This window comes from Vulpes lagopus, chromosome 2, assembly GCF_018345385.1.
Source record: "Vulpes lagopus strain Blue_001 chromosome 2, ASM1834538v1, whole genome shotgun sequence".
Taxonomy (NCBI): domain Eukaryota; kingdom Metazoa; phylum Chordata; class Mammalia; order Carnivora; family Canidae; genus Vulpes; species Vulpes lagopus.
The window spans coordinates 167,106,671-167,134,507 of NC_054825.1; the positions used below are offsets into that span (position 1 = coordinate 167,106,671).

The 27,837-nt window shown below is 54.6% G+C and overlaps 1 protein-coding gene across 2 annotated transcripts; it reads right to left on the reverse strand.

Annotated features, from left to right (window-relative positions):
- Positions 1-27,048, reverse strand: NECTIN2 (nectin cell adhesion molecule 2). 2 transcript variants are annotated; one of them, XM_041744018.1, is made up of 9 exons: positions 26,658-27,048; positions 16,153-16,548; positions 13,269-13,565; positions 12,381-12,498; positions 11,724-11,872; positions 4,998-5,151; positions 2,032-2,095; positions 1,808-1,894; positions 1-1,149 (listed from the first exon to the last, which is right to left on the reverse strand). In XM_041744018.1, the coding sequence occupies exons 1-9, from the start codon at positions 26,749-26,751 to the stop codon at positions 883-885; spliced, it is 1,626 nt and encodes a 541-aa protein (XP_041599952.1). In that variant the 5' UTR covers positions 26,752-27,048; the 3' UTR covers positions 1-882. The 2 variants fall into 2 exon arrangements, with proteins under 2 accessions (XP_041599952.1, XP_041599953.1); XM_041744019.1 differs by lacking the exons at positions 1-1,149; positions 1,808-1,894; positions 2,032-2,095; positions 4,998-5,151 and adding an exon at positions 7,477-8,205 and having other exon boundaries at positions 26,658-27,039.
- Positions 27,049-27,837: the final 789 nt, after the last annotated feature.

Sequence of the window (27,837 nt, forward strand, 5' to 3'; positions counted from 1 at the left end):
TCAAAGTATAAACTCAGTTTTTTTTTTTTTTTTTTAAACTCAGTTTTTTTGTAGGAAATGCTATATTACAAAAGAGTATTGTGTCCCCAGCCTCCAACCCCCCCCCCCCCCCCCCGCGAGATGTTTGGGTTGCATCCCACTGGGCAGGAGTAAAAGGACTCAGTAGTCTTCAAAGTAACAGCAAATTCTTCCTCCAGGGCTGGGGCCGGCAAGGCATACTGCATGAGGCTTACCCCATCTCATCCTGGGCTAGGGCTTAATTCCCTGTAGACAGGAATTGGGGTAGTGGGGGCTCAGGGAAGGGTCTGGACCCTGAGACTCCTGCCTGCAGGAGGGAGAAGATGGGGAAGCTCTGCCTCAGGCTGGGGTATCCCTTCCCTCTTGCCTTTGGGGAACAGACAGGGTGAGGAGGGGGCTCTGCTGCCTGGAGGGCTCAGGTCTGAGCAGCAGGGTACCCCCAACACCTACCCCAGCAGAACTATTGAGATTTTACTGCCTGAGGACAACTTGGAGGTTTGGGGTCTTTTGGGGGATTTGGGGGGAGTCCGGAGATGACGGCACATGAGAGGTATGATCTAAAGATCACAGATCTTTAGGAATCCTTGGATCAGATGTTGTGCAGGAACATACTCCACCCTCACGTGAGATATGGTTATCAGGTTTCTGTTGTCATGGCTGGTTTCTCTGGGTCAGAGATCATGGATTAGAGGTCATAGTGGAGTCACCAAGGTAGAAGTCACAGATGACACACGCTTTGTTTGTTTTTGTTTTTTTTTGTCTGTTAACTGACGGTGGCCTGGCCAGAGGTCAGGGGGCACTAGATCCCTGGCAGAGAGTTGAAGGATCAAAAAGTGGGAGCTGACAGGCCAGAGCCATCGCAGCTCATACATACATGGCTCGGGACATGACAAAGCCTTTGCTCTGGTAGGAATCAGAGGGGCTGGAGTAGGACAGGGCATCATAGATGGGGCTGATCTTATCTATATAGTCTTCCTCCTCCTCCTCCTCATCTTCCAAGTCTAGGGAAACCCCTTCCATAGCAGGTGGCCCCGGAGACACCAGGATGGGGGGCCCAAGGCCTGTGGCCCCCAGGAGCAGAGGCCCTGACCGCTCTTCCAGGGTAGGCAACTCATGATATCGAGGCATATCCTAGGGACAGGAAAGGAAAAAGAGCCCAAGGTCATCTCCTGTGCACGACACAGAATCCCAGTCTGCCCCCTTGATCCCCACATCTTGATCATCTCCTTATGCCAACCAGACCTGACCTCATCCCTTGTTGGCCTGGGTGGAAATTACACGGAGCAATCATACACCTTGTCCCCAACTCTAAGCCCAGAGCCTGCCAGGCCTGGGCCTCTCCTTTGTCTTTTGATCCCTGACCACAAGCCTTTCTCCATCAACCTCTGGCTTCAATCTTGACTTCCAACTACTTAACCTTAAGCCCTAAAGAGCTCTATGAACCTTGATTTGTCTTAACTTCAATATCTGACCCCTGACACCCAATAGACCACCGAGGGGAATGACAATCGGTTTTGTCTCAGCTCCAGGCAGGGTATCTGGCAGATGTAGATGTTCAACCCATCTTCACTAAGTGACTTTAAGCTCTAACCATATGTCCTTGGACTTTCTCAACCACGATCTCCCCCTACTGAATCCTAAATACATCTCGATGTTCTCCCCTCTGATCAGAGACACGGCGCTGACCTGGAGTTGTGACCTTTAGGGTTTGACCTTTTATGTCTAGAGCTGATCCCTGACCCTTAAACCCAAACGCCAAACCCACCCCTACCCTCCCCTGAACTCCCACCTGCTCAGTACACGGAATGCCAGCATCAAAGTAGGGGGTCTTGAGTGGGCTGTGCTCTGAGGCCCCAAGAGTGAAGAGCTGAGAGGGCTACAGGGAAGGAAGAGGCAGGTCAGGACCCTCTCACAGTTGGCCTCTCCCCGAGAGTCCCCCCTCCTAGCCCCAGCCTCAGTGGGGAAAGTGGGTGTGTAGGTGGGGGCAGCCCGGGCTCCAGGGGAAGTGCTTACCATCTCTGGCTCCTCCAGCTTCGCCTTGGGGGCTGGTGGCTTGTATGAGGGAGGCCCCTCCAGACTGTTGGGTAGGAGGTAGGTCAAGTGGAGGCTCAGACTGGAGAAGCCCTCCTAGCCCAGGACCACTGCACATGCTCTTCCTTCTGCCTGATTTCCCTTTCCACTGCCCCACCCCCACCCCCAGCCATGCCCCCTTGCACAACTAACTCCTATTCATCCCATGAATTTCTCTTCCAGGAAGCCTCCCTGATTCTCCAGGAGATTTAGGGATTCCTGATATCTGCTTATATCTAATTGTTCTTCCCTCTCAGACCCTTACTGAGTTTATATTTGAAACATTATTTCTGGGCAGCCCGGGTGGCTCAGCGGTTTAGCGTCGTCTTCAGCCCAGGGCCTGATCCTGGAGACCCGGGATTGAGTCCCACGTCAGGCTCCCTGCATGGAGCCTGCTTCTCCCTCTGCCTGTGTTTCTGCCTCTCTCTGCCTCTCTCTCTCTCATGAATAAATAAAATCTTAAAAAAAAAAGAAAAAAAAAAAAGAAACATTATTTCTGATATCAGTTCAGTAACTATCACACATGGTGAGCAATGTGAGGGGAAAAAATGAGATCTGTGTCCTCAACAGTGTTTTCAGGACTCACTACGTGGGAGTCAGCAAGTATTTGTTTAAAAAATGAACAAGGGGCGGGCGTCTGGGTGGTGCAGTTGGTTGAGCGTCTGACTCTTGGTTTTGGCTCCGGCAGTGATCTCGGGATCATGGAATTGAGCCTCATGTGGGGCTCCACGCTCAGTGTGGAGTCTGCTTGGGATTTTCTCTCTCCCTTTGCCACTCCCACTAGTGCGCACGTGCTCTCTCTCTCTCTCTCAAATAAATAAATAAATATTTGTTAAAAAAAAATAGAATGAATAAAGGAAATGCTTTCCTGGCCTCCAAACTATGTTAAAATTCTCTTGTTATACATACCCACAGACCAGAGCATCCCGTATACATCATGATGAGTGTTTGCTATGCCTCCAATCACCAGCTCAGATGTTGCCTCTCCCAGGAAGCCCACTTGACCCTCCAGGCGTCCTCTGCCTTCTCACAGCTACATCAGCTTTTCTAGCCCATCCTTGGCCAACTGGACTGCCATTATCTAGGAATGGGTCTATATCCTCCAGACTGTGAGCCCCAGGAGGGCAGGGCCAGGGCCATCTCAGGCACCACTGGCTCTCAGCACTGGGCTGGGCATAGGAGAGTGACAGCAAGTTGTTGGTTTAAATTGATTAGATGTAGGATGCCTAGGTGTCTCAGCAGTTGGGCATATGCCTTGGGCTCAGGGCGTGATCCCGGGTCGACGGATCGAGTCCCGCATCGGGCTCCCTGTGGGGAGCCTGCTTCTCCATCTTTCTGTGTCTCTGCCTCTCTCTTTCTGTGTCTCTCATGAATAAATAAATAAATAAATCTTTAAAAAATATTTTTAAAAAAATAAAAAATAAATAAATTGACTAGATGTTTAAGACAGTGGGTCAGAAAGTTCCTTGTGCATCAGAATAACTCAGTGAGCTTATTAGAAGTACAGATTCCAAGCATGTCTTTTTTTTTTTTTTTTAAGATTTTATTTATTTACTCATGAGAGACACAGAGAGAGAAAGAGGCAGAGGGAGAAGCAGGCTCCATGCAGGGAGCCTGACATGGGATTAGATCCTGGGTCTCCAGGATCACACCCTGGACTGAAGGCAGCGCTAAACAGCTGAGCCATCTGGGCTGCCCCCAAGCATGTCTTGTAAAAGTTCTGACTCAGTAGGTTTGGTGTAAGCTCAGGCATCTGCATTTTTAACAAATGTCCCTACCTACCCATGCCCCCTCCACACACACACACACACACACACACACACACACACACGTTGTCAAAATGCTCACTTGATGGATGAATTTCAGCAAGTGATTTCAGCTCTCTGAACCTATTTCCTCTTTGATGAAATGGGTATCATTAGATCTTTCTATGATGTATTTATGTGTACAAACACTTTAAAAATGTTTGTCTCGTCATTGTATTCCTAACATCTAGTGCCTGGCCATAAATGGCTTTCTTTCTTTCTTTCTTTCTTTCTTTCTTTCTTTCTTTCTTCCTTCTTCTTTCTTTTTTTTTTTTAAGATTTTATTTATTCATTTGAGAGAGAGAGAGCACGAGTCAGAGGAGAGGCAGAGGGAGAGGGAAAGGGAGAAGCAGACTCCTCACTGAGAAGGGAGCCAGATTCAGGGCTCCATCCTAGAGCCCAGAGATCACAACCTGAACCTAAAGCAGAAGCTCAACCATTTGCGCCACCTGGGAGCCCTCTTAGTATTTTCTAAATACTCCTTGAATCAATGAATGGATGGCTTCATCAAGGTCATACATGTAAAATGCATTTCAACAAGCTTGGCATTGAACAAGTGCTCTACACAGATAAGTCTGGCTAGTGCCCACCCCCCCTCCTTCTTTCTCATGTGAGATTTTAGCTGGGTATATGGCTGCCCAGACTAAAGACTACATTTCCCAGCTTTCCCTGTAGTTGGTGCACCATGTGACCAGGTTCTGGCTAATGCAAAGTAAAGGGAAGTTATGGGTTCCTTTTCAGGGCAGCTCACTGCCCTATATTTGTCTCTCCCCTCTCCCCATGGCAGGAATGGGGGCTTTGAGGCCACAACGGATGTATCTGGTGGTCAAGGAAGTAGAGAGTGCTAGAAGAGTGGGGAGCCATCTTGGAATTTGAGAGAAGTGAAAGTTGAGCAACAAGGTAGCAGGAGCCTGGGCTCTGATGGCTTCACAGAGCATCACTATCATACCCGCACTTTACAGGAGACAGAAATAAACTCTCCTCTCCACCCCATTTAAGTCATAGTTATTTAGGGTCGGGCCCCTCCCCCCCATTTCTCCCACCTCTTGAGCTCCCCGATTCTGGGACTCCTCCTCCACCCACTCATCGGGACCCATCACTCACTCATCCTCCTCCTCTGCCCCCTGAAGCCTCTGCTCTTTCCGCTGCTGCCGACAGATGAGGATCCCTGTGGCGACCACAGCAGTAGCAATGATGGCAGCGATGATGCCTCCAATGATGCCACCTGTGGCTCCCGCTCCTGCTGTGTTGGGGGTCTCTGCAAGCAGAGGGACAGTGTAAGGGGGTCTCCAGGAGGAAGCTCCTTACCCAGGCGACCTCCTCCCTAAGCCATCTCCCACCTGCCTACCTCCTCTCCCTAGTCCTTACTGAGCATTTGTTCGGTGCCGGTGGTTAACGAAACATACAGAAGTCCCCACTGCCATGGAACACCTGTCCTAGCCGGGCAAGGAGAACAGCAGCACAGATGTGAATACAATAGCTAATGTACCAGGTGGCAGTAGGGATAGAGGGTTAAAACAGTGTGGGGAGGGTAGTAAGGAAATGAGAGAGCCAGGGACCCCAAGGGTCATCAGAGAGAGACTTACTATGACGTGACATTTGAGCAAAGACCTGAAGAAGCTGTAGGGGGTGAGCCATGAGGAAATGAGAGCATTCCAGGCAGAGGGAACAGCCAGTGCAAAAGCCCTGAGGAGGAAGCCTTGTGTTACTTTGAAGGAACAGCAAGGAGACCATGTGGCCAGAGAAGAAGGGAAAACAAGGGTGGGGGGATGGGGAGGGGAGGGAGGTGACAGGGCGGAGCTAAGAGGCACAGAACCGTCGATATTCTGGAATCGGGATCAGAACCCTTCACACATTACAGGGAATGGAGTCATCCTGGGCAGAGGATGTAGCTCGTCCAACCTAACAGGAAAAGGAATTGAGAGAAGCTACGGCCCCCTGGGCCTCTCGGTTGTAGCCCTTCTCACTCCCTGAGGTCACCTGTCTACTTGCCAATTTCCACACTACACTGCAAGCTCCAAGGGGCAGGGTCTGGCACATGGTCGCTGTTTGCCAGATGTGGAGGGGGGCGCCCAGCGTGGGTGCTCAAGGACCTACCCTATGCCAGACTGTCAAAATTCCACACCCCCCCCCCCCCCCCCCCGCCTGCTGGTGCTTCCTTCCCATTTTGGGGAGGAGGGATGGGGGACCCAAGGGGGTGACAAGACAATAAACAACCAGAGGAAACCACACGTGTGCAAAAGCCCCACCCACAGGTTCCACCCTCCGTCGGCCCCATTGCTCATATGGGGAGATAAAGTTGCCCAGAGGAATAATGTCTGCGTCCCTGGTTTCCAGAACTTCCTGCTCCACAGCCTGGCATCCTCGGGAAGGCTCCAGGGTTGGGGGAATAACAGTAGCTGCTGCTGACTCCGTCCACACCTAGCCATCCTGAAAGTACTGTTATTCTTGTTTTTGTTGACTGCGCGCCCAGAGGGGAACGGGGCTACATCTGTCTGAGTCACCTCCGAGTCCCTGGCAGAGTAAGTGGAAGTCGATACCGGTGGGAAATGCACTCCCCAAGCCTCACCTGGCTGCTCAGGGGGGGCATTCAGGGCACACCCTCTCGGTGCCCCGCAGCAGCTGCTGGAGCAGAGGCAGCTCCACCTGTGTCTTAGAGAGGTGGCCACGGTGGGCTCAGGACAGCAGAGGTGACTGGCACGGAACCCTGCCCCTCCCATCCTACCCCCCCCCCCCCCCCTTATTCCTGGGCCTGGGTTTTGGAGATTTTCTAATTAGTAGGGGCGGGGAGGGATGCCTGGGTGGCTCAGCGGTTTAGCCCCTGCCTTTAGCCCAGGGCATGTTCCTGGAGTCCCCAGACCGGGTCCACATCAGGCTTCCTGCAGGGAGCCTCTTCTCCCTCTGCCTGTGTCTCTGCCTCTCTCTGTGTGTCTGCGTAAATAAATAAAATCTTAAAAAAAAAAAATAGTAGAGGTCAGGGAGGAGGGGGATACAGAGCTGCAGCCCCTCCCTTTGCATCACTGAAAACCCCCTTGGGACCAGGGCAAGGAAAGAGGAAGGAGACTGAGAAAGGCCACTGCCCACTGTCATCCAGGTGAGACTTTTCTGGTTCCTTAATACCTCCACCCGCCCTGTATCTTCAGGGCCCCCCAGGAGAACACAGAGGGTGCCCTCCCTCCCTCCCAAGATCCTCAGCAACCTCAGAAGTTCAAGTTTGAGCTTCGTCCCTCCCCAAAAGGGCCCAGGAGTTCAGGTTCTCTGTTCCATTCTGGGGAGCTATGCGCTCTCACCAGTTTGGCTATTCCACATGGAAAGGTAGCCTCGGTCCCCCCCCCCCCCCAAGTCCAAGCTTCCCAGCCTCTAAGCCCAGAAACCAGCCACCCACCTCCTGGGGGCACTGGCCTCAGGGGTCTCAGGCATGCAGTATGTCCTTGAATGATCCAAGTAGTCAGATCCCCCTACCTACCCTCCACAGCCCCAGCCTCCCAAGTCTAGCCCCCATCAGGCTCCCACCCCCTGGGACCTAGCAGTCCCTGTCCCGCCCCCCAGTGAGGGGGTCTGATGTATTACAAGACACCCCCGATGTTTTCCTCCAAGGCGTTTATTAACTCCTGAGTGTCATGGGGTTGGGGCAGCCAGAGCCAAAAACCAGTTCTCTGGGGGGTCCTCTCCAGGTCCCCATTACCGAGCTCCCCTGGGGCCTCCCCTTCCCCATGCAGCCCTGGAGACAGAAGTCCAGTGTGTGTGATTCCAGCTCCCTCCCAATTCCAGGGAAGTGGGAGGTAGCATTTGAGCTCCAGTGTCGTCCAGAAAAACGAGTCCAACCAGTCTGGAACCCTTAGCTGGCGTGGCTGGCTCTGTTTCTGTCTCTGTCTGTCTCGGGGTCACACATAAATCGCCCGCCGTGAAATGAGGGAGCCATCCAGCTGGGACTCCATGTCGTCCTCGAGGGCCTTGGGTGGAGGCAACATGAGACCTTCCTCTGCCTTCTCCTCCTCTTCCTCTTCATCTTCCTCATCCTTGCCGTCTGGCTTCAGGGGACCAGGGGCGGTTGGTGTCCAGAAGACTGGGCCCCCATTCCCAAACACCTGAGTTTTTGGATCGTAGGATCCTCCTCCACTGTTGTCTCCTCCTCCTCCTCCTCCTCCTCCTCCTCCTCCTCCTCCTCCTCCAGGGCTCTTCCTTTTCCTCCTCACCCTCAGCAAGATGAAGGCCAAGGACCCCCCAGCAAGCAGCAGCAGCACCAGCAGTGTCCCCCCCACGGCCCCCCACACCACTGGACCCACGTCTCGGGGCGAGGCCCGGGGTGTGTCTGAGGAGAGAGAAGGAGGGGTGAGAGAAAGGGAGACACGAGGTCAAGAGGACACATCTGGGGGGATACATAGGACACAACAGGGGTAGTGATGGGAAAACAGGGGAGGTGACTCTGGGCAGAAGGTAGAGGAGGGGGAGGGGAGGGAGAACCCATTTGTTCTGCACTACACACTGGGCACTTTGTATGGGGCTCAGGGGGTGTTGGCGTTGCCAACTGGTGGCCCCCAGATGTGCTTCCTTAGACCTGCACGGGGTTTTTCAAAAATCAAACTTGCTAACATTTTAAAAGGCGATTTCACCAAAACAAAACAAAACAAAACAAAACCCCCCACAACAACAAACACAAAACAAAGAGCTCACAAAACCCACCCCAGACTTCTTCTAGGGAAAAAGAAACTCGGATTAGGCCACACCAATCTCTCATCTCCCACCTGGCAATGGGCAGTAGCCGGGTGTAGGCTGGCTGCTTGGGGCGGAACAGGGTTCCACACCTGGTCACCTGGTCACCTGGTCACTTGCCAGGATCCTGGAGGCATCTGAGTTTGTGACCCACTCGGGATGTGCGGGGCGTTGAGGGCGGAGGGGGGGGGGTGGATCTTCACAAAAGCTCTGAGGTTATAGAGTCATGGATGGAGTCTTGCCCAGGAAGAGGCAGCTGGATTTGGGCTTAAGATTGTCAGATTCCAAAGTGCTCCAGGCTTGAGAGAAGGGGGGAAAGGTGATGGGGGAGGAAGGTATCCTCCTCCCACCTTGGGAGTGGCTGGGAGCACCTGGGCCAGATGAGGTGGCCTGCCTCCCCTGTCTGGGCCATGTACCCAGCATGGAAAATGGGGCTCCTGAAGCCCACTGCCCGACCTCTGCTAGTGCTCCTGGCAGTGGCCCAGCAGCTGGGAGGGAAGGGGTCTGGGGGAGATGGAGAAGGAAGTCAGGGCGTGCTAAGGATGCAAGGGGCTGGAGAGATGAAGGAGGGGGAGCAGTCTGGGCCCCACACCAGGACTAGACATCGATGCAGGTGGAACCTGGAACCGTTTTATACATGCCCTTCCCCCACCCCTGCATGCGAGCCCTGATGGGGAGAAGGGGATCCATTTACACCTAAACCCTTCCTCCCCTCACCCTGTATTTGGGAGGGACTCCTGAGGACACCTGCTTCTCCAGGCGCTTCTTTTAAGTGCTTTTTTGCAAATAGAGCCACGACCCCATGGGCTCTCAAATCAATTTAGTGATTCACAAGGAGCAGTAAAAATAAAAAAATAAAAAAATAAAGAACAGAAAAAGCGTATCTCAAGGATGAAGGGTAAGTGCTATTTTGTGGAACATTTTTTTTTTTTTTTCTGGAATATACATCTATGCCCATACACCTGGTTAGGGGCGTGAAAAACAGTTTTCTTACTGTGAATCCCAGCAAGAACATCTGGGAACCTGTTGCAGCACATGTCGGAATGTTTATCTGTGTTTCTGGAGGTGGTTATTTTAGAGACGGTGGGTGTGTTCAGGAGCCTGTGGGTGAAAAGTTCTCCAGTCTCCCTGAGGCGATGTCTAGCCTGTGGCACCATCTGTACACCTATGGTTTGCACTAATGTGAACCTCAAACCACTGGTCTATGACTGCATGTCTGGGCTATGTCTTGGGTGCATGTGGGAACGTGACATGTCTCAGAGACCCCTGGGACGTGACTCAAGACATGTGAATCTTGTGTCTGGGGGAGGCTCTGCGGGGGTACCCACCTCCCTCACTGGGTGTCTAGGGTCCTCAGAGCACAGGCCCCCTTCTCTTGGTGTCCCTCTGGAGGTATGTGCCTTTGCCTAGATGTGACTCTGTGGCTACCTTTGGGGGAGTTTGGGAGGAGGGGGCCTTTTCAGTGAGCTGAGTCAATCAGGGGTGTGACCCTGTGTGCACTACTCCCCTCTGCCCCCCACCACACCCCAATTCCTGACACTGAATATGTATCTTACAGGGCGAATATTGATGGAGGGCTTAACTTTGAAGCTGGTGTGTTCCTCTCTGGAGGGGGGAGTTTTCCGGAGGGGGGGATATCCCTGGGATTTCTGTGTGTTTTAAGGGGTTTTAGGGGGTGTCCATGGTTTTGCGGTCATGTGTTCCCCTGATGAACCTCAGGTATGACGGCATCTGTGTTCTGCGGGCTCTACCCGTTGCAGGTGCCTCCTGACCAAGCATGGACGGGGAGACGAGTTTGCTGGGTGTGTATGTGGGGTAGAGGTTCAGGGGATGTATTTCCAGTTGGGCGTCCTGCTGGGGTGGGTGGAGCTGACCATCCTCTGGGTGTGTCTTCGAGGGCAGGGACTGTCTCTGTTCACCATTGTATCCCTAACATCGAGGACAGAGTGCTTGGCAAAGAGGAACCCTGGACAAATATTTGTCAGATGACGATATGTTGAAAGAAACTGGGTTTCTGGAGAGTTTCGGAGGGCGTGCACCTCTGAGAATGTCCTTGAGTAATTCTTTCTCAGCATCTGTGCATGAGTTGATGGTTTCTGCGTGTGGCAGCGTTGGTGTCTGGGGTCTCCCCGCTGTCGGCCTGTCTGCATGCCGGTGTCTCCCTCCAGAGGTGTGTGTTTGGCACCTGAGTGTGTCAGCCTTGCTGAGGGCAGGCCAACTGTCTCTCTGGACAGGTGTCACCTGGCTTTGTCCAGCGTCTGTCCCTGCCCTCTTGGGGGCCGTGTCTTGGTGACAGTGGGTCTGAGTGCATGGGTTGTTAGGGGTGAGTTTCTTTCTTTTTTTTTTAGGGGTGAGTTTCTGTTTTGATTTCAATGCCATCTCAAAGCACAGAATATGTCTCTGCAGATGTGGGTCACGCTGGCTGTGACATGGAAGGGACTCTGTCTCCTGCCCTGGGGTCCACGTGTCTGTGAATCGGGGCACATGGCCTTGAAACATTCCTTGCCTCCCTCTGGGTGCATGGGTGTACAGTTGTGGGATTTCAACCCTAATTCCATCAGCCAGTGCCACAGGCCTAGTTTTTTTCCTCTTCTGTCTTGGGGCCTATTTGGGTTTGAGTTCCTATCAGGGAGACTCAGAGAACTTTTGGCCCATCAACACCTTAGCCGCCATTTCCAAAATACCCCCTCTAAGAACACAAATGTGTTCCAACACACACTAAAAACAATTTCCTAACGTTACTTGACCAGCACTCACTGTAAGAAATCAGTATGCAAATGTGTTTTGTGTCTGTCTAGCTGCCTGATAGGTCTCTCCAACTGGAGCCTGGGGCACTGTCCCTGGGTCTCTTCCTGGACACCCTTTCCAGGCCTCTAGTTTCTAGAAAGCCCTCAGCAGAGGCCTCATCCTCCTGGTTCTTCTGCCCAGGCCTACCCTGTCATCCCAATCCAGATCCCACAGGAGGCAGGAGAGAAAAACCACACTGACCTCCTTTCTCATCGGAGAGGCGGGTCTGAACCCCTCCCCAGGCCGGCGGCACAGCCTCCCCAACACAGCCCCAGAACCCAGAAGGGAGGAACGCTTGGGGAGCTGACCCAATCTCCAAGACCCGCTCACCTCGAACGAGGACCACCTGCTCGGCACGCCCTGTGCCCACAGCATTGGTGACCGTGCAGATGAACGTGGTGTTGACCAGTCTGTCCACCGAGTGGATGATCAGCTGGGGGCCCTGGGCGACTGCTGAAGCTGGGAAGACACCTGCCGTCCTGGAAGGGGCGGGTCCATAGGGGGGACATATCAGGGTCCATAGGGGACATAGGCCTGGTCATTCATGACACAGCCATCACAGTCCAAGCTCCAGGGACATAAAACTCAATGCTCAAGACCTTATATTGCCAGCTCTTTCCTTCTGGAGGACTCATGGATTCGGGTCCCTGCTCCAACTCCCTCAGACCCGGGGGTCCAGGCCCCCAGCCCCTCCTCCCTCAGACCCAGGAGTCCAGGCCCCCAGCCCCTCCTCCCTCAGAACCAAGGGTCCAGGCCTCCATCCCCTCCTCCCTCAGAACCAAGGGTCCAGGCACCTCCTCCCTCAGACCCAGGTCTCCAGCTCCCAGCCCCCTCCTTCCTCAGACCCAGGTCTCCAGCCCCCAGCCCCCCTCCTCCCTCAGACCCAGGTCTCCAGCCCCCAGCCCCCCTCCTCCCTCAGACCCAGGTCTCCAGCTCCCAGCCCCCTCCTTCCTCAGACCTGGGAGTCCAGGTCCACCCAGGACTCACGTGCTCCAGTCATAGCCTGTGGGCTCTGGTTTGCTGCGGACGTCGCAGCTCAGTGTGGCCTCACTGCGGCCAAGGTACCAGTTGTCATCATAGCCAGAGATGGAGACCTCAGGAGGGTCTGGGGGAAATGGGGGAACTAGCTTAGAGACAGGGAGAGTCCCAGAAGGGCTGATACATCAGCAGAGACATGAGAATCCTAAAGAAATGAGGTGGGTTGACAGGAAGCAGACCCATGGAACCTGGCAGAAATCAGTTCGAGCTACTTCTGCAGGGGTGAGCACAGACACTGTCCAGGCATGCTGCCTGGACCATTTTGAGGAGGTTATTGTTCAATGCAGGCAGTGTCTGAGGGAGCCGCAGAGGGAATTGGTTTAACCAAAGCACCGCCTGGGGAGCTAGTGTAGAAAATGCTGAGTTGGGGGCTAGGCTGTGTTTGGACAGGGTGAAGAAGAGCTGGTCAAGTCACTCTCTGGCAGGGTCCACAGGGAGAGTGGCGGGGGAGCCTCTCGGGGTAATACTGGGGGTGTCGATATAGGCAGTTTTTGGGTGTTTGCCAATTTCCTTGCTGTAAATACTCCCCAGTGGTCGATTTCAAGCTGTCAATGTCACTTCGCTGAATGTGGGATCGGGACAAGATGTCTAAAACTGGCCCTTGCAAACCCATCCCAGCTCACCACCGCCTGGCAGGAAGGAGGGAGCCTAGCAAAGCCAGCGTAGGCAATGAGGGCAGGGTGTAGATGCTGCCCAGGGAAGCCAGTATAGACAATAGGCAGGAAGGCAGTGCAGAATTTGGCTAATGCAGACAACGCGTAAGCATAGTGTAGACAGTGCCCTAGAGAAGCCAGTGTAGACGACACTGGGGATGCGGTCACATCCTGATACACTCACAGCGCACGGAGAGGGTAACAGGCAGTAGGATGGGCTCCTCAAAGCTCTCGTGCTCCACTTTGCAGGTGACCTTGACCCCATCTACTCGGCTCAAGGGCACCAAGGTGAATCGGCTGGTGACGGTGACCGTGCCAGGCACAGGCCCTGATATCTGGCTCTCTTTGGCCTCCCCGTCCAGGGGTGAGAACCAGGAGATTCGGGCGGGAGGGCGGCCCCCCTCGGAGACGCAGCGAGCCACGGGCACAGGGTCCAGGCTGAGCGTGACCTCCTGTGTTTCGGCATGATTCTGGGGCTGTGCTGGGGAGAGCAACAGAAGGGGTACGTCACTCCTCACCTGCGACCCTTCGACGGACACCTCACCCATGGAAGTGAGCAGTTAAAGCCCCGACAGCCCGGGCTCAGATCCCATTCTGCTTCTTAGCAGCTGTATGGCTTTGGGCAAGCCGTTTCTCAGCTCAGTTTCCCCTTTTATAAGGTGGGGAGAATTAAAATGCCCACCCCCGAGGGTTTGTCAGGCAGATTAAACAAATTGGTATATAAAGGCCTTGGACGGGGCCTGGCACTCCCTGTGGCTAAGTGGGTGCCATGATATTATTCTGCCCCGCTCTGTCAGAAAAGCAGAAACAGTGTCCAAAAGCCTGGAAGAGGCTGAGATTTTTTTTTTTTTTTTTTCCAAAAAGCCAAAGCAGAATAATGTGGTTCAAAGGTCCAGCTCAGAAGGCCTTCCACTTCTTTCCTGTAATCACCACTAGATTGTGGTGCCGGAAGTGGGATAAAGGTTGTGGAGATTCCCAAAGCTGGAAATTTTTTGCCCTTTTCACCCATCTTCCTGGAAAACATGGAAAGACATTAGGTGGGAAACAATAGTAAAATGTCCAGGAGGAATAATCCGCAGTTATAGCTGGACTGTGTCAGGTTCTGCCTCAAAGCTCTGGCTGCCTTGGGAACCTCTCTGGGTTTCTCCTGAGCTCATCATGTTCCTCCCCACATCCTCTCTGGTCACCTGGCCATCTGTCCTCTGATGGCTCCAGGCACCCGCCCCATGCCCCCTTGGGCCCCTGCTCCCACCCACTGCAAGATCTTGGTGACCATGTGCCTGGAATGCTCTGGCCTCCCTTCTCCTTGGCTTGCTCTTTCCCCTCCTCCAGATCCGGGCTTCACTTTGACAAGGGAACTTCCCTGACATCTGGCTCTCCGTTTAGGGGCACTCACGTCGCCTGCTCCTCCATGAAAGCTAAGGTTTGGCTGTTCTGTGTTCCTGCCCCAGGAGTTCCCTGGTGTGAAACAGGTGCTTTCTGCATACCTTTGTGAGGGGTAGTGCAGTGAAGATCTGCTTTGAATTATGCAAAACAACTGTGGTCTCAGGCTCCTTTAAAAAAAAATGAAGCCTTTTCCCTTAGAAAAAGGAGACTTTCACACCCTCTGGGGCTGAGAGAAGGAAAATTGTGTCCAGAGTGATGTGGCTTCTGGGTCATTGCTGGGGGAAGCTGGGACCCCAGGCAAATGCCCAAGATTTAGCAAGAAATAGCATCATCCAGGAAAAAAAAAAAAAAGCCCTCCCTAAGTCTTCCCCATTGTGTCAAGCAGCTGTGCTGGTCACCCACCCTCCTGCTGGAGCCAGGTTTTATCCCACACGGTCCTCCCCATCCCCACTGCGTCTGCCTTCAATGAAATCCAGCCGCCTCGCCTCTCGCCCAGGAGGCCCATGCAATCTGGCCCTGTTGGTTTTCCTGTCCCTTTGAGGGCCACTCAAGCCCTGGCCACCAGCCTCCTTTCCGTTCCTGGAACATGACAAGCTCGCTCCCGCATCCTGACTTTTCCATATGCTGTTCCCTCTATGTGTGCACCCATTCCTCTGCTTGAGGGCATATGTCCGAGGGTGACTCCTTATACTTCAGGACTTGACTAAGAGGCTTTCCCTGACCAGTCTGTCTAAAGGGGACCCCCAGGTCCCTTACTCTCAGTATCACAACATCCTGGTGTTCCCTTTGTTTACTAATTTGATTATTCCCGGCGTTACCTCTAACGTATTTCCAAAATCCTACCCCTTCTTGCTACCCCAATCGCCTCCCCTTGCTCTAGTTGCCATGACCTCCCACCCTGTAGTCCCTGGGCTTCCACCCTTGTCCCCAACATGCAGCCAGAAGGAGCCTGTGAAAACCAAAGCCAGATCACACCTGTCCTCCGCTCAGAACTTCCTAGAGTTCTTGTTCTTTCAGGGCAAAAGCCAAAGTCTTCATGTGGTCTGTGAGGTTGCCTGTGACCTGTGTCCCCCATCATCTTCTTGACCTTGTCTCCTCCTACTTTCTCTTTATTCACAAGCCTCTGGCCACAATGACTTCCTTGCTCTTCCTCAAATGCACCCTGCCTCAGGGCCTTGGCATTTGCTGTTCCCTCTACCTAGAATTCTCTTCCCTTAGATAGCCCTACAGGGCTCCCTCATCTCCTTCTAGTTTTTGTTCGGATTTCACCAGGCCTCCCTGCTCCCAAAACTGTAACCTGCCCCCCTCCGGCATCCATAGCACCTATAACCACCTGACCACTCCTATTTTTCTTACTGATGCTATTTGTGCTCCGGCACCCCTCTATTGAAGGGTAAACCCCAGTAGGGCAGGGAGCTCTGTCTTACTCACTGCTTTATTCCTAGAGCCTAGAAGAGTGCCTGGCACATAGAAGGTGTTCAATATCAATTTTTGAATGCCTTGTGGCCTGTCGTAGCCTCCACGTGCAGAACAGCATCAGCCATGCAGTAGGTGCTTCATGGATATTTGCTAATTGACTGAAGACCACAGGGAAAGTCAATACTACAGCTGAAGCAGAGAAAGAAACAGATCCACAAGGGGGATTTTCCCCCATCACGCCTCTCCCACTCTGCCCTGCTCACCTATGGCTCTGAGCCAGGTCACCCCCCGACTGGTGCCACTGGGGAAGGTGGCAAACTCGCAGGTATAGTTGCCCTCATCCTCCACTGTCAGTCCCTGGAGGGCCAGGGTGGCATCTCGCAGCTCCATCTCTGTGCCCTGCCTGGTCCCGGTGCTCTGCCCAGCGGTGACAAAGGACAGCCGTTCTTTGCCAGGCTGTGGGCTGCGGAAGCTGGGACCATACGAAGGGTGGAAGGCGGCCACACTCCTGCTGGCTCCGGATGCATCCACGTGCAGCCACGTCACCTGTGAGACTCGGACTTCAGGTCCTGTAGGCAGCAGGTGGCACGGCAGCTGCACGGTGCCCCCCAGGTAGCCCCGCACCTCGGATGGGACTCGAACTTGCACATCCTGGGCTCCTGGAGAGAAAGGAGAGAGAGAGAGATAGGTAGGTGGGGGAAGGACCTGGACACCTCCAGGCCAGGCGGGGCCCGAAATGCCACACAGAAGCCTTCATGAGGTCCCAATTCCAAAAAGGCCATCCAGAAAACATATTTTGAGGAAAACTAGGGATACAGAAGTCTGGACTAGATTATGTGCAATTTTGGAATTTTCATTACTATTCTTAAGCATGGTGATTAAATTGTAGCCATGCAGCATTCCTGTTTCTTAGAAGATACAGGGTTGAGCGGTCATGTTTGCAACTCCCAAATGGGTCAGCAAAACCAAGACAAGCTATAGAGAAAGCCATGAATACAATGTGACAAAATGTAGCCCACTGTCAAGTCTAGCGGGAGGAGGGGAGGGAGGCTCCTGAGCTGGTCTTCCAACTGACCCCTATCTCTATGTTTGAAATTTTCCATTGTAAAATGTTTAAAGAGGGGCACCTGGGTGGCTCAATGGCTGAGCATATCTGCCTTTGGCTCGGTCGCGGGGAGCCTGCTTCTCCCTCTGCTTATGTCTCTGTGTGTCTCATGAATAAATAAATAAAATCTTAAACATAAAATGTTTGAAGAAAAAAAGAATCTCCTTAAAAAATAAATCAATAAAAAAAATAAGCCTCTCGCAAAATAAATTCTTAAATTTTTAAAGGACAACCTTCACTTTTTTCTGCATTGAATTATATATACTTTCTCTCACCTTTCTAGAAAACCTATAGCCCTCTTGGCCCATCCTTTTTTTTTTTTTTTTTAGATTTTATTTACGTATTCGTGAGAGACACAGAGAGGCAGAGACATGGGCAGAGGGAGAAGCAGGCTTCCCACGAGGAGCCCAATGTGGGACTCGATCCAAGGACCCTGGGATCATGACCTGAGCTGAAGGCAGACGTTCAACCACTGAGCCACCCATGTGCCTCTCCCCCCCGCCTTTTAAGCTTTATTTACCTGACAGAGAGAGAACATGAGTAGCAGGAGAGGGAAAAGCAGCTCCCCACTGAGCAGGGAGCCCAATGCGGGGCTCGATCCCAGCATCCTGGGATCACCATTGGAACCGAAGGCAGACGCCCAATGAACTGAGTCAGCCAGGGGGCCCCTAGACTTTTCATATAAACGGAATCATATACCACGGGGCCTCTGTGACTAGCTTCCTTCATTTAGCATCATGTTTTCAAGGTTTAGCCGTATTATAGCATGTGTCAGTGCTTTGTTCTTTTTTATGGCCAAATAATATTCCACTGTCTGGATGCAACATGTTCCATTGATCTGCTCATCAGTTGGGACACTGGGGTTGTTCCCATTCTTTCTCACTTATCTGTTGTTTTCTCACCTTGTTTAAAAGAACATTATTTTATTTATGAGAGAAAGAGAGAGAGCATGTGAGAGCAAGTGGAAGGGCAGAGGCCGAGGGAGAGAGGCAGAGAATCTCAAGCAGACCCCACACTGAGCACAGAGGCTGACACAGGGCTCGATCCCACAACCCTGAGATCAGGACCTGAGCCAAAACCAAGAGTTGGACGCTTAACTGACTGAGCCATCCAGGCGCCCCTTCTTTTCTCACTTTTTTTTTTTTTTTAAGATTTTATTTATTCATGAGAGACACAGAAAGAGACAGAGACACAGACAGAGGGAAAAGCAGGCTCCCTATAGGGAGCATCATGTGGGACTCGATCCCAGGACCCCAGGATCACAACCTGAGCCGAGGGCAGATGCTCAACCACTGAGCCATCCACGTACCCCTCTCACTTTTAATAAAAACCAGGATAAAGGGGAATATCACTCTGTTGTGCAAGGCAGGACGGCCTGGTGATTGAGGGTAGGTTGCCTGGGTTCAAATCCTGGCTCTGCCACGCGCTGCCTATGTGACTTTGGGCAAGTCATTTCACCTCTCTGTGCCTTGGTTTCCTCAGCTGTAAAATGAGGATAATCATAGGGCCTACCTCCTAGGGGTTGTTATAAAGATTAAAGAATATTTGTGGAACACTTAGCACAGGGCCACAGGAAACAGGAGATGTTTGTCAAATAAACACGGGCCAGGTAAGTAATTACAAGTGGCCCTTGACACTCAGCCTTGAGGCAAGGCCAAGGACACAAGACCTGTCTCAGGAGAGGCAATGGCTGCCCTACCGTCTTTGACCAAGAAGGGGGGTGGGAAGCATGTGCAGCCACTGGCCTCAAACAGAAACCCAGGCAATGTAAACAAGAGACCCTAATGAGAGAGTCCCCCTGGAAGAAGGTAGTCCCACAAGCAGGGCCAGTCCCAAATACTTCTGGAAAGAAGCCAACTGTCAAGACCACTGTGTAATAGAAGGGTGCCTGGGTGGCTCAGCGGTTGAGCATCTGCCTTCTGCTCAGGGCATGATCCTGGAATCCCACAGTCCTGGGATCAAATCCCACATCAGGCTCCCTGCATGGAGCCTGCTTCTCCCTCTGCCTGTGTCTCTGCCTCTCTCTCTCTTTCACAAATAAATAAATAAAATCTTAAAAAAGAAAAAAAAAAGATCACTGCATAGTAGATATATCATCTCATGGAATCTGCACGTGTGTCCCCAAATAGTCCAAGAGCAACATTTTGGGAAAGGGGCATTCCCCCTTTGGACAGGCCACACTAGAGTGGGGGACCCCTAAGCAGGTTGCCCAGGGGTTTCCTGCTGGCTCAGTCCCTTTCCAGGGGGGCGATCATATTTCTGAGCCTAAATTCCTCCATCTGTAAAATGAGGATGTTCAAGCTACCCTCCCACAGGGTCCCCTGTGACGATCCCAGGCAACGATCTGTTTCCATCGGTGCTCTGCAGGGCCTGGCACGGGTGAGTCAAACAGAGGTCGTCAGCCGCCCGCCGTAGGCCAAGTCTGGCTTCACTTGTATTTACTTTTGGCCCACACAGCATTGTTTCAAACATGAACTAGAATCATCTACTAGCGGGCCAAAGGGTCTGGTGATTAAATGTCAAAATCCAGACAAAAATCAGGATATGGGGCTCCTGGGGCGGGGGGGGGGGGGGGGGGGGGGGAGGCGGGTCACTACTTGGGCAGAGCCGAGGAAAGGCTGCCTCTTCCTTCGGGTGCCAGCACCCCTCACCCACCTGGCCTCCAAAGGCACTGAGTGTGGGACAAGGGTTCCCAAAGGCTCCGCTGGGTGAGGAGGGATGGGCACTCTGTCAGGGAAAACCATCCGACCTTGGGAGCTCTGAGAGAGCCAAGGAGGCTGGGGCCAAGGAGTTAGGCCCTCTCCTTTGAGGTGAGAGGGAGCCACTGAGTGCAGGGCAGGAGGCTGACCCCTTGAGGGGGCCTTAGAACTGGAAGGGATCTAGTGTTGGGGGCCGGGAGCTGGGGACGAACTGGAATTGGCTCCCATCCCATGCAAGTCCATACAATAGCAACTCAGCAAAGAGGTGCTGGGGGCTGGAGAGTCAGCCCCTGGGGAAGAGGTGCCGGTCTTGTTCCCTGTTGTATCCCCACAGCCTCTGCCAAGGCCTGGCATGTAGTAGGCGCTCAATAAATACCACCAAGTGGGTGCACCTGGGTGGCTCATCAGTTTAAACATCCAACTTGATTTTGGCTCAGGTCATGATCTTAGAGTCATGAGGCTGAGCCCCAGGCGGGCTCAGCCCTAAACCCTCAGCAAGGAAATGCCTTGAGATTTTTCCCTCTGCCCCTTCCGCTGGTCATGCATGTACTCTCTCTGCCCCCATCTCAGATAAATAAATAAATCTTAAAAAAAAAAAAAATCACCACCAAATTAACATCTGGTTCTGTGCTGGGTATGGGTGCTGCAGGAGTGACAGGACAAAGCAGGTGCTTGTTCTTCAAGAGCTGACAGTGTGGTGGGGAGACAAATGTCGCACCAATTGGCATCATCAAGGATGCCAGGAAGACTGAAGGGGATGGGGTATGGGGGAAGAACCCAGAACCGAGGCCTGACCCTACAGAGGCAGGCTGGGAGGGCTTCCTGAAGGAGACTTAATTCCTTTTCAAGGGAAACTGAGCTCAGGTCCAGAGAACCCCACCCCCACCCCCACCCTTGGGTCCCATAGGACTCCGATTTCTCATTCTAAGGGAGTCCTTATGATCGCATGTTGCCTGTATCTTCTGAGGGAGGTGGTCCTCCCGGATCTAGGGTAGTGTCTCAGCACTGCCCACTTCAGAGGATTAAAAAAACTCACTCTTAGCTTCTTGTGGGGTAGGCTCCTCAGGCTCCTTCCATCCCCAACATTCTGCCCCAGAGGGCCACGCGCCCCTCCCCCTGCTCCCCATCTCCTCTGCGAGCACTTCTCATCTTCACCCTGGATTTTCACAACTCCCTAGAGCTTCACCGGGGCGGAGATTCTTTGCCCAGTTAGGCTCACAGCAATGTCCTCAGTATCTATAACAGACACTGGCTCCTAGTGGATGCTCAATATTCGCTGAATGAATGAGGTTCTAAAATCCTCTGGCTTGGGGCGCCTGCGTGGTTTAGTCGGTCAAGCATCTGCCTTTGGCTCAAGTCATGATCCTGGGGTCCTGGGATCGAGCCCAATGTCAGGCTCTCTGCTCAGCAGGGAACTTGCTTCTCCCTCTCCCTCTGCCTGCAGCTCACCCTGCTTGTGCTCTCTCTCTCAAAAATAAAATAAATCTTAAAAAAAAAAAAAAAAAAAGAGTAGGTAGGATGATTTAAAAAAACAAATTCTATGGCTTGAAGATCCATAGCATCCAGGGGCTCCCCTCACTCAGGAAAGAAACTCAAACCTTTTTACTGGTCCACAAGGCCCTGCATGATCTTTGCACATCCTCTTTCTGGCCTCACCTCCCACCCTGTCCCCCGGGTTCGCCCTGCTTCAGCCACACCAGCCACCCCCCCCCACTACTCCTCAAACATGTCAGGCAAGCTCCACCTCAGGGCCTTTGCATCTGTTGTTCCCTCACCCTAAAATGCTTTACCCCACTTGTCCCCACAGCTCCCCCCTCACTTCCTTCAGGTCTTTGCTCAGCTGAGCACCATAATGATGATCACAAAAACCCCCTTGGCCCTGCTTCATTTTTCTCAAGGCACCTGACATGTCTTCCCCACAAGAACATCAGGGCCCAGGGCTAGAGGTCTTTGTTCACTAATGTAGCTCCGGAGCTGAGAATGGTGCCTGGCACACAGTAGGAGCTCCATAAATATAATGAATGAATGAATGAATGAATGAATGAATGAGATGAAGGTGGGGTATCAGTGGTGTGTCAGATTACACAGGCTGAGGCTAAATTATGAGTTTGGGCTTTTTCCTGAGGTCACTGGGAAGCAGGGAGAGTTACACCCAAGAACAGGGTTGGGTGTGTGCTGCTGCTGCTTCTTCTACCCAGGTACCTCGAGGTGTGTGCTTCTCAAAGAGCCCTTAGAATGAGATGGGGCAGGGACACGGGGGTTGGGAATAGGAGGAAGGATGAGCCAGATTGGAAACAAGTTCAGAAGGTGGGAAGGAGGGACGTCTGGGTGGGTCAGTGGTTAAGTGTCTGCCTTTGGCTCAGGGCATGATCCCGGGGTCCCGGGATCAAGTCCCACATCGGGCTCCCTGCGTGGAGTTGGCTTCTGCCTCTGCCTATGTTTCTGCCTCTCTCTTTCTCTCTCTCTCTCTGTGTCTCTCATGAATAAATGAAAAAAGGTGGGAAGGTTGGGACACAAGGCTGACAGGCTATGGGAGTTAGGGGCACAGGGGTGGGCCAATGCCTAGATGTTCTAGGTGCTAGGTGTAGGGAATTGAAGCCAGGAGGATGGCTGGCCTGGAATTAGAATCCTAGTGACCAGCATGTTGCTGGGCGGGTGCCGGTGCCCTAACCTTGGCTGGGACATAGCTGGCATCGCAGTGGGGGAGAGCATGGCCCTGTGAACATGGACCTCCCTCCGCTTCCCTCATCAGCAAGCTAGACTGGCGACAGCTTCAATGAGGAATCAGCTGGGTCCCCAGACATGCTTCCTCTCCCTGTGGCCTGGGTCTGCAGGCTTTCTGGTAGCAGAGTGGGGGCAGCCCCCAGGTACTGTGCGAGCCCAGGAGGAAACTGTGAGGGACAGAGACACAGCCTGAGACCCTGAGATCTGCAGAAGGATGGATCAAGGCACAGAGTGTGCATAGGGACTTACGGCATCCCGGAGGAGTAGGGGGCTGGGGGCTTGGACTCCTGCCTGGCTGGCTCCCCAGGGCTTGGCTCACCTCCTCCTGACCCATAAACACTGTGACTTGCCCTGTAGGGCGCGGCAGGACTCCAGCAGGCCCTTGAAGGCCAGCGTGCTCTGGGCACTGGCTTCAGCTGCTGCCTCAGCCACCTTGCTAATTAATTAATTGCATTAATCACAGTGCCCACCCCCACAGCGGACATCCGGGAGCCGGTTTTGGTTGGGGGGGGGGGATGTTGAGCAGCAGCAGCAGCCAGGATATGGGGCTCTCTGGCTGTGCCCAGGATTTCTGCACCTGCCTCCCTGCCTCCACATCATCTCTCAGTGGTTATCACTCCCTCCCAGGCTAAGATTTCCCTGCCTTTCTGCAGGGGCTCCAACCACCCTGAAGACCTCCCCTGTGGGGTCTATTATTTCTGGGGGTGAATCTCTAGGACTGCTCTTCCTGGCTGAGCCCCTCAGACAGAAAGAAGCACCTCTGCCCAGTCAACATGTACCTCAAAATGTTTCTGGCCACGAGACTCTGGCCACAGGCTCTTGTAGGTCATGGCTTTGATCTCTTGTGTCTCTCTCTGCATCTGGTTCCTGGGCCCTAAATCTGTCCCTACTTGTCTGACTCCTGGGGTCTCTGGTCTCTCTGTGTCTCTCATATTCTCTCCAACAGGTTTACTGAGACATAATTTCCATACCACCCAATCTGCCCGTTCAAGGCAGAGTTCAGCGGTGTTAGTATATTCATAGGCTACATATTCAGTGGCAGTATGTTCACAGGCTGGGGTCTCCGTCACACTGCAGCCCATCTCAACATTTTCACCAGCCCAAGATCGCCCACATCCTTAGCTGTTCTCGTATCCTCTTTCCTCATGTCTGACACCTGAGAGCCCAGGCTTTCTGGTCTGGGTCTCCTCATCTCCGGAATCTGGCTCCCTGCATGGACTCCTGGGGTCTCTAATCTCTCGAGGTTTCCGGAGGTACATCTCTCAGGGTCTCTGACCCCGGTACCTCCCTACTTCCTAGGTCTCCCCATCTCTGCCCATCTCTTCACTCTCTAACACCCTTTCCCTATGCCGGGGCCATCTCGCTGGGTCTCTCTCCTCCTCCCCCTCCTGCTCCATTTCTCAGCATCGTTGGGACATTAAAAATGTAACAGCATCCCTGGCGGGGCGGAGGAGCTGGTCCGCATGCCTGACTCCCTGTCCCTCCTATGTCCACCACTCCCTGTGGCCCCCACACACCGCTGGCCTTGAGGCTCGCCTGTGCCCTGACCTCCCTGGGTCGTGGCATCTCCATCACTGATGGCTGGGATCCCCAGCAGGTCATCAAACCTCTAGGTCTCTCTTCTTAGGCTGTTCTTGCCCTGATCCTGGTGTCTCTGTCCAGCTCCCTCCCCCTACTCTGCCTTTCTCTATCCCACCCCTGTGGGCTGTAATTCCTTCTCCCCATCTCCTGGTTCCATTCTCCTGTTTGTCTCTGACCTCATCCCTAAATTTGTTTCAGATGCACGCTCCATCGGCTTCTGTCCCCATCTCTGTATCTCTATCCTCTCCGCGCATTCCCTTCCCCCCCACCCCTCCCCCCTGCCTGTGAGCAGACCCACCCCCACTTTGCTGTCCAGTCCCCCTGCTCTAACAAGAAGAGACAGCAGGCCCGCCATCCCCTCTCCTCCCATCCCCCTCCACTACTGTGGGGCCGCAGGGCTGACAAGGATAAGCAGTGAAAGCTGGGGAGGACCCAGCTGGAGGCCCAGGTGGTGCCCCCTCCATCCACAGAGGCCAAGGAGGGGGAAGGCAGAGGAGCTAGAGACAGGTAAAGAGAGAAGGATGGAAAGGAAAGCAGGGAAGAGCTCTGTGAGAGCCGAGAGAGCCAGAGGAGCAGAGAGAGAGGTGAGAAATGAAGAGGGGAGAGACAGAGAGAGAGAGAGAGAGAGAGAGAGGAAGGGAGGGAGGCAGAGAGAAAAGCAGGAGTGTAGGCTCAAGGAAGAGAGGTCAGGAAGGGGGAAGGCCCCCCTCCCCCAGGTGCTAAGAGCTTTCACACGGGATCAGCAGGACCTCTGAATCCTCTCAATGGCCCTGCAGGGAAGGGGTTACTATCTAGTTTTTTTTTTTTTTTTTTTTTTACAAAGGAGGAAATGGAGGCTTGGAGGCACCCGGTGGAGCAGAGCCAAGAAAGGCTCTGAAGTCTGCAGTCCGGCTTCCTGGGGACTGGCTGTGGACCCTGGGAAAGAGGCTTGCCCTTTTGAAGCCTCTGTGTCACCATCTGAAAAATGGGAACAGGAACAGGATGGGTCTCCCAGGGAGATCTACAATCCCGCACGAGATCTTGCATCCACGTCAAAGCCTGGCTCAAGGTCAGGTGGGTTCTCAGCATTCCTCCAGAAGTGGCAGGTTCTGACCTCATCTCCCTATCTCTGACACCAAGGGAAAGGCAGCTCTGGACGAAGGCTGGGATACAACTCAGACATGCTGGGGAAAATGAAGTCAAGGGGTAACCAGAGTTCCCCCCAGGCCCCCTCCCCCCACGCTCCCAGGCCCCCGCCTACACTTTCTGGGCAAACCCTTGGGAAACTCCAATATCCAGAGTTGGGAATAAACAGCCCGGTCACCTGCAAGGGGCGGGGCCGGAGCCTCCTTTACCTGTTTCCTCCCAGCCCCTCCCTCCCCTGAGAGCTGCGCCCTCCCTCAAGGGGTCTGAGGGGAACGGGAGGGGGTTGGTGGGCTGAGTAGAGGAAGAAGCGGGGGATTAGGGCGGTGGCTCCGCGCGTCCACCCCCTCCCTCCGCCCCTCCCCGCGGCGGCTCCGAAGGTTAGGTCGCGACCAGAGGAAAGATAAGGTCCCGAAACCCGGGAGTCCGGAACCGGGAGCCTGGAGAGCGCCCGCCCCTCCCGCCCGGGTTCAGCTAAAGCGAAACCGGTAAACTTCCCCAGGGACGTCCCAGCCAATGGCTCACAGGGCAAGGGAAGGGTCCCAGCCTGCGGGACCCGGCCTTTCTTTCCGCCTGGGACATCCCTAACCGAGCTCCAGCTTCCACGTAGAGCCTGTGGCCCTTGATTACGTCTAGTAGCCAGGAACGGGGGCCCCCGCCCACATTTATATCTGGATTTCAGGAGACATTTCAATGCTCACAATTAAATCCGACGTCCACCGGAGACAGCCTCTTTCACCACCGGCCCCCGGACTTTACCCGGGACCCAGGAGACAGAGGCCCCCGCTCACAATCTGGAACCAAGTTTGAGCCCTGCCTGCCCCCCCAATCTGACCAGGACCCTAGCCTTCATTCCGCCTGGGACACAGGAGCCAGAGCCCCGCCAGGTCCTAATTTCTCCGGGGCCCAGGAGCCAGGAGCCAGGCCCCAGCCCCTTGTTTTCTGGGTCCCAAGAGTCAGAGCCTTCAGCTCCCCGAGGCCCAGGGTGGGAGTCGTCAGGCCCTTCCCCAGGTCGCCCTCCAAGGGACCCAAAGTCCGAGCTCCCGGCCCCCTTCTAGAGGACCTGGGCACCTGGCCCCCTGCCCTCAATTCTCGCAAGGCCGGAGACGCCCAACGCTGGGAGAAGGAAGATGGGGATGGTCCTGCCTCCACGCCGCGACCCTCCCGCTGGGGGAGGGCGGGCAGGAATTCCCCACATGCCTGAGGGGGTAAGCGGAGACTACACCCCAGATCCGGCTGACAGCGTGCTGCGAGGTGGGGAGGGGTCGCGAGACTGGGATTTAACCCTTCGGGTGTTAGAATCTGAGGAAGGGGGAGGGGGCGGCGAGAAGTCCGGCGTAGGCTGGGGAGTTGAAATAAAGGAGGGTGATGGGGGCGAGGCTTGCAGAGAAACCGGTCGGAGTCGGTAGGGGCCAGCCTGGAAGAGGGCTCGAGAGAGGGGGCCCGTGAACTGGGAGTGGAGCGGGGAAGACGCTCGGAAGGTGGGAGGGGATGGGGTCCGCGCGGGGGGTGGGCGGCTGCCCAACCGGTTTCTCACCGGTTTCCCGGAGCAGCAGCAGCAGCAGCAGCGGCGGCAAGAGCGGCAGCGTCGGCGACGATCTCGACGGCGGGAGGGCTGCGGCCCGGGCCATGGGGGGGGCCCGGGAGGGACTGGGCCCGGGCGGGGGCCTGCGGGCCACTCCGTGAGCGCCGATCGCTGGGCAGTCGAGCAGGTGCCTGAGGGGCTCCGGCTCCCGGCCGCTTCCCGCCCGCTCTACTCTCGCGGCTCTCTGCTCTCGGGGCCGGGCTCTCCCCGCTCGGCGCCCCCGGCCCCAGGCTTCTCTCCGGCAGCTCGGACTCGGTGACGTCACAGGACCCACCCCTTCCCTCCCCCCCCCCCGCGGAGCCGACCTTGGGCTTCGGCCCCACTGGCTCACGCCTGTCCCGCCCCCTCTGAGATTCCACGCTGGACCTCCCCAGATTCTACTCCCGCCCCGCCCCGCGCTCTGCCCCCGCCCCCTCCCAGGGTGCTACACCTGCCGCTCCCCGGGATTCGACGTCGCCCCTCCCCTAGAATCCTATCTCCGCCTCTCCCGGCGCTCCAGCCCCGCCCCTCGGCCCTCCGGGCGGCCTCCCGCGCCCCGCCCCCCGCCCCTGGCTGGCTCCGCGCCGTTCCGCCACGCCCTCCCCGGGGCTCCCGGGGCTCCCGGGGTCTCCGCCCCCTGAGGCCCCGCCCCCGAGGCCCCGCCCCCCGCTCTCCCAGCCGCGGTCCAGCCTCTTCCCAGGAACTCCGTGCCGCCCGGTCTCGGCCCCGCGCGAAGTTCTAGCCCCGCCCCTTCATCATTAGCTGAGGCCTCGTCGTCACACCTTCGTGAGGCACGTGGGGACCCCTAGGCCCGCCCCTCCTGGAGCCCCGCCCCCAGGCTGAGACCACCTACCCCCACCCCGATCCCCGCCACGAGGCTTTCCTGGTTCTCGCCCCCCGGCCCAGGGCCTGTGTCACATCTGGATGCTCTCGGCCAATCCTGCCTCATTCCAATCTCTGCCTCGGACTCGGGGCGTCGCTGCCTCGTTCCTGCCCAGATGTCTCTGTCTCTCTCATGATCTCTGATCTTCTTCGTCCCTTTATTTCTCTATCTCTGGATCCTTCAGTCCTCACGTCTCGGTGTCGCGTTGTGTTTCTGCTCTCTTTGTCTTTCTCCCACCGTCCCGATGTCACTTGGTTCTCGCGTCTCTTT

Bases quoted from the DNA above. Each gene is read 5' to 3' on its own strand.
- NECTIN2 (XM_041744018.1), bottom strand. From the start codon at position 26,751: ATGGCCCGGGCCGCAGCCCTCCCGCCGTCGAGATCGTCGCCGACGCTG. The intron at 13,566-16,152 runs GTGAGCAGGGCA...TGCTCTCCCCAG, and splicing joins GACCTGGCTCAGAGCCATAG to CACAGCCCCAGAATCATGCC. The intron at 2,096-4,997 runs GTGAGTGATGGG...CCTACCCAACAG, and splicing joins GGGGCAGAGGAGGAGGATGA to TCTGGAGGGGCCTCCCTCAT.